Source organism: Dipodomys ordii, unplaced genomic scaffold (assembly GCF_000151885.1).
Source record: "Dipodomys ordii isolate 6190 unplaced genomic scaffold, Dord_2.0 Scaffold95, whole genome shotgun sequence".
In the NCBI taxonomy this organism is placed as follows: Eukaryota; Metazoa; Chordata; class Mammalia; order Rodentia; family Heteromyidae; genus Dipodomys; species Dipodomys ordii.
Window position 1 is genome coordinate 3,013,901 of NW_012267311.1, and position 5,465 is coordinate 3,019,365.

Genomic DNA, 5,465 nt, shown 5'->3' on the forward strand with positions numbered 1-5,465 from the left:
GGAAGTGGCGCTGTGGCTCAAGTGGTAGAGCGCTAGCCTTGAGCTAAAAGAGCTGAGGGACAGCGCCCAGGCCCAGAGTTCAGGTACCACGACTGGACCCAAAAAAAAAAAAAAAAGAAAAAGTCAGAAGTGGCACTTGTGGCTCAAGTGGTAGAGTGCTAGCTTTGAGCAAAAGAAGTTCAGGAACAGTGTCTAGTCCCTGAGTTCAAGCCCCAGGACTGGCAAAATAAAAAGAGGCTGAAGAGTAACATCCATTAGTCAGAATGAATTTAAAATCAGTATTCTCCTTAGTTTTATTGAGTATAATTGTCACATAATACATGTAAGGTCCGCTCCTGGATGGCGAGCAGACTCCACCCTCCTCGCAGCAAAGTCTCTACCCAGTACCTGCATTACCTAGGCAACTAGCACACCTGGAAGAGGTCACATCCGCACTTGCTGAGGTCACATCTGAATTTGATGTGGCCACACCTTTGTCCGCCCATACCCTAGATAAGGCCTAGCCCAGGCCCAGATGCTCTCTTTCCCAGCTCTTTCTTTCTCAGCACTTTCCCAGCTCTCTTTCCCAGGTCTTTCCCAGCTGCATGGAGTGCCAACTGGGCCTAGTGCCAGCCAGAATGATAAATAAACCTACCCATTACCTGAATACCACGTGCGTGGTGTGGTTCTTACTCGGCAACCTCCTTTTAAAAACCTAACAATACACAGTATCCTCATGTCCCTTTATAAATTCTTCCTCACCCCATCATGCCAATTCCTTTTAATTCAGAAAGAGATCCAGCAAAAAAAAGTTACCACAGAATAGAATATAGAGCTCTATGAAAGAACATGGCAGGCTGGGAAGGTGGCTCAGTGGTAGAGTACTTACCTTGCATACATGAGGCCCTGGGTTTGATTCCTCAGCACTACATAAACAGAAAAAGCCAGAAGTAGTGCTGTGGCTCAAGTGGTAGAGCACTAGCCTTGAGCTGAAGAGCTGGGTGACAGCACCCAGACCCAGAGTTCAAGATCCACAACCAACGGGAAATAAAGAACACAGAAGTTACTAATATCTTCACTAGTGGTTTCTGTAACAAAGACTTCTATGGCCACATATTAGTACTGCCATATTTGCATATCCAAACTCTCCTTTGTCACCAATGATTCTGTATTATACATACAGATCACTGTACTTGTTTGGAAAACAACATAGAAATTGAGCATCAAAACTCATTTTACAATGTAACTGTAAACTGGAAGGGCACATGGAGACTTACCACTGCCTCGCTCCCTGGAACAGACAGACTTGACACTGTATGATGGCTGCCGTGGATCCAAAAAGGAGACGTGAGCCTGAGAGCCCACTGCATACACTGACCATTCACTACCATAGGCCAGACACACATTCTCACGGCAATACGGAAGTTTGGTGGATAGGAGCTGAAAACAATGAGAAGACATATAGCTGTGACATCAAACCAGTAATCCTACACACAGGAGGCTGAGGTGGGAAGATCCAAAGTTTCGGGCCAGTCTTGTCTACAAAGTAAGATCCTGTCCTGAGAACTGACACAAAAAAAGGGAGGGAGAGGAATCTTTCCCTACCTTTGTAGGGTTTTTCATCACACACAAGCAATGTTAAGTTACGAGACCAACTCAGAAAAAACTGGTGGCTCTTGCCTGCAACCCTGTCCTACTCAAGAGGTTGAGAACTGGAGGTGGTGGTTTGAAGCCATCCCAGGCAGAAAAGTCCGCAAGACTCAGTCACCATCAACCAGCAAAAAGCCTAGCTGTATGGCTCAAATGGTACAGTACCACCAACAGGCAAACAGTCAAAACAAAATGTTTTAAGTTTAAGTCACAGTATTGCCACAAAAACAAAACCTCCCCAAATTAGGGAAAAAGGTAAATCTAAAATTAAATACTCAGAATGGTAGGAAAGGCTTAAAATTACAGGCTGTTTCCAGGAATAATCCCACAGCAAGAAAGCTAACATCCACATCCTGTACTATCTCTAGGAAGGGCCACTACCTTCTTCACTACTCTTTAGATAAAGGAGCTAATTTCTGCCTACCTTTAGTCTATCTCCCCAGTTGAACAGGAATTGCATACTACAGAAAGTAAACCCACAGAACTGGCTTCATCCCAGATAACCTAAATCCACCTTAGATGCTAAATGCTTGTGATCTAGCAAATCTATACCATATAAAGTCAGTAGAGCTCAAAGCTTTTGGGATTTAAAATGAGTAATTCCTAGAGCCTTGCAAGCAAATGCCTATCACAGAAGAAACAAACAAGCAAAAGCCTCTGAATATAGACAAATAACACACATGTAGGTTGTTTGTAAGTACTATAAATTCAATCCATTTTTTTATGTGGGCCTGATGCTACACATCTGTAAACCCAATGCTTGGGAGACTGAGGCAGGAAGATCTCCACTAAGAGGCTAATTCAGACTACACAGCAAGACCTGCCTTTAAAAAAAAAAAAAAAAAGCAAGCTGGGTGCCAGTGGCTCATGCTACTCAGGAGGCTGAGATACAAGGATTGTAGTTCAAAGCCAGCACGGGCAGGAAAGTCTGGGGAACTCTTATCTCCAATAAACTACTCAGAAAGCCGGAAATGGCGCTGTAGCTCAAATGGTAGCGCTCTCGCCTTGTGCTGAAGAGATCAGGGACACTGTCCAGGCCCAGAGTTCAAGCCCCACGACCAACAACAACAACAAAAAAAGCATTCAGGGAATGGAAACAACGTTGGTTTTTGTTGTTGTTTTTGTCTTGTTTGTTCATTTATGTTTTGGGGGGCACAGAAAGGGAGGGACAAAAGGGTAAACAAATTCAGCAGTGATACTCACTAGAACTTGTTGGTAGGGATGGGAAGGAAAAATGGGAGAGAGTGAAGGGGTGACATTGTCCAAAAGAGAAACTCTCTACCTGACTTACATGACTGTAACCATCTATTCCTTTATAATAATAATAATAATAATAATAAATTTACAACAACAAAAACAACAAACCAGCCAAGCACTAGTAGCTCTTACTTGTAATCTAGCTACTCTGAAGACTGAGGTCTTGAGATTTGAGGATTACAGTTTGAAACTAGCCTGTGCAGGAAAGTCTGAGTGATTCTTTATTTTCCAATTAACAACTGTGGCTCAAGAAGTAGAGAGCTACGCCGGGCGTTGGTGGCTCACGCCTGTAATCCTAGCTACTCAGGAGGCTGAGATCTGAGGATCGAGGTTCAAAGCCAGCCCGGGCAGGAAAGACCGTGAGACTCCTATCTCCAATAAACCACCAGAAAACCGGAAGTGGCGCTATAGCTCAAATGGTAGAGCGCTCGCCTTGAGCTGAAGAGCTGAGGGACAGCGCCCAGGCCCGGAGTTCAAGCCCCACGACCGACAAAAAAAAAAAAAAAAAAAAAGAGAGAGCTAGCCTTGAGCAAAAAAGCTCAAGGACAGTACCCAGGTCTGGAGCCCCAAGGCTGGCACAAAACAAAACAACAAAACCTCCTGCAAATTGCAGTTTAGAGTTAGCACAGTCAAATTTTTGAGACTCTTACCTCCAATTACTAGTAAAATGCTAGAAGCGGAAGTGTGGCTCAAGTGGTAATTGTGCCAAAGTGAAAAAGTGGAATGAGAGTATAAGGCAGTTACCTGACTATTTCACAGGTGTTTTGCTCCTTTTACATTTCTCTGCTCATACAACATACTAAGCAATCAATAATCCATGCACAACGCCTAAATATACTGTGCACTGGAGGAAATGTAAGGAAGGCCCTCAGTAAGCCTGTGCAATCTGGAGAGGCTCATCCTCAAATCTTTTTCTTTCTTGCTTTTTGTCTCTCTCCCTCTCCTTTTCTTTTTGTCCTTCCTGGGCCCTGAGTTCAGGTCTAAGCTCCTTTTGCTCAAGGATAGGACTCCATCACTTATGCTACAATGCCACTTTGGGCTTTTTCTGTGATTAGAGATAAGATTATCATGGGGGGAAAAAAGTGTCTCATGGACTTTCCTGCCCAGGCTGGCTTTGAACTGCAACCCTCAGATCTCAGCCTCCTGAGTAGCTAGGATTACAGGTGTGAGCCATCAGTGCCTGGTTCAGATCTTCTTAAAAGACTTTTCCCTTTGCCAGGTGCTGGTGGCTCACACCTGTAATCCTAGCATCCTAGCTACACAGGAGGCTGAGATTTGAGGATCACAGTTCTAAGCCAGCTTGGGCAAGAAAGTCCATAAGACTCTCAACTCAATAAACCACCAGCAAACCAAAAGTGGCACTGTGGCTCAAGTGTTAGAGCACTCACCTTGAGCTGAAGAGCGCAGGAACAGCACCCAGGTTCTGAGTTCAAGTCCCATGACAGACAAAAAAACTTTCCCTTCAAAAAAAGCAGGCCAGGGCTGGGAAGGTGGCTCAGTGGTAGAGGACTTGCCTTGCATGCCTGAGGCCCTGGGTTCGATTCCTCAGCACCACATAAGAAAAAAGCCGGAAGTGGCGCTGTGGCTCAAGTGGTAGAGCGCTAGACTTGAGCTGAAGAACTGAGGGACAGCGCCAGGCCCAGAGTTTAGGCCCCACGACCGGACCCCCTCCCCTCAAAAAAAAAAAAGCAGGCCAATAAATGACATGCAAATCAAAACAAACCTGAGATACCATCTTCCCCTAGTTAAGACTGGCCAACATTTTGAATTCTAACAACAAATGCTGGTGGGAATGTGGGGACAAAGGAACCTTACTGCACTGCTGCTAGAAATATAGACTAGTACAACCACTATGGAAGGCAGGCTGGAGGTTCCTCAAGGAACTAAACATAGTCCTTCCTTACAACCCAGCCATACTACTCCTTGACATCTACCCTGAGCATCCGAAGCCAGGATATGATAAGGACATCTTCACATCCATGTTTATTGCAGCACTATAGCCAAGATATAGAAACAATCCAGATGCCACACAATAGATCAGTGGATCCAAAAAGAGTGGTACCTATATGATGGAATTTTACACAGCCAATAGAAAAAATAATGTCATCTCCAGGGAAATAGATGGAACTAGAACAAACCATGTTAAATGAGGTAAGCCAAGATCAGAGAGACAGTGCATGTTCTCCCTGCTATATTACATCTAAAAGGCACTGAGAGAGCTGGGAATATGGCTCAGTAATAGAGTACATGTCTAGCATGCATGAAGCCCCAGGTTTGATTAATTAGTACCACATAAACAGAAAAAAGCCTGAATGTGGTGCTGTGGCTCAAGTGGTAGAGCTTTAGCCTTGAGCTCTTCAAGAGCTCAGGGACAGCATCTACACCCTGAGTTCAAGCCCCATGCAGGCAAAACAAAAAAAAAAACAACAAAAAACAATCCATATATACTAATAGCATCACATATTGAATGAAGTCCCTTTCCTTTACTCACCCTCCCTGGATCTCATGCACCTGAGTTCCTATGGAAACCCTGGAGACTATGGACCAGGTGGTGATGCCCAGGGGAAAAAAAAAAAAAA

At 44.4% G+C, this 5,465-nt stretch overlaps 1 protein-coding gene across 1 annotated transcript in view; it reads right to left on the reverse strand.

Annotated features, from left to right (window-relative positions):
- Positions 1 to 5,465, reverse strand: part of Dcaf12 (DDB1 and CUL4 associated factor 12) — a 32,742-nt gene that overhangs the window by 4,944 nt on the left and 22,333 nt on the right. Inside the window, exon 7 of the mRNA XM_013026664.1 lies at positions 1,257 to 1,419. Within this exon, the coding sequence (XP_012882118.1) occupies positions 1,257 to 1,419 (163 nt within the window). The remainder of the gene's footprint in view (positions 1 to 1,256; positions 1,420 to 5,465) is intronic.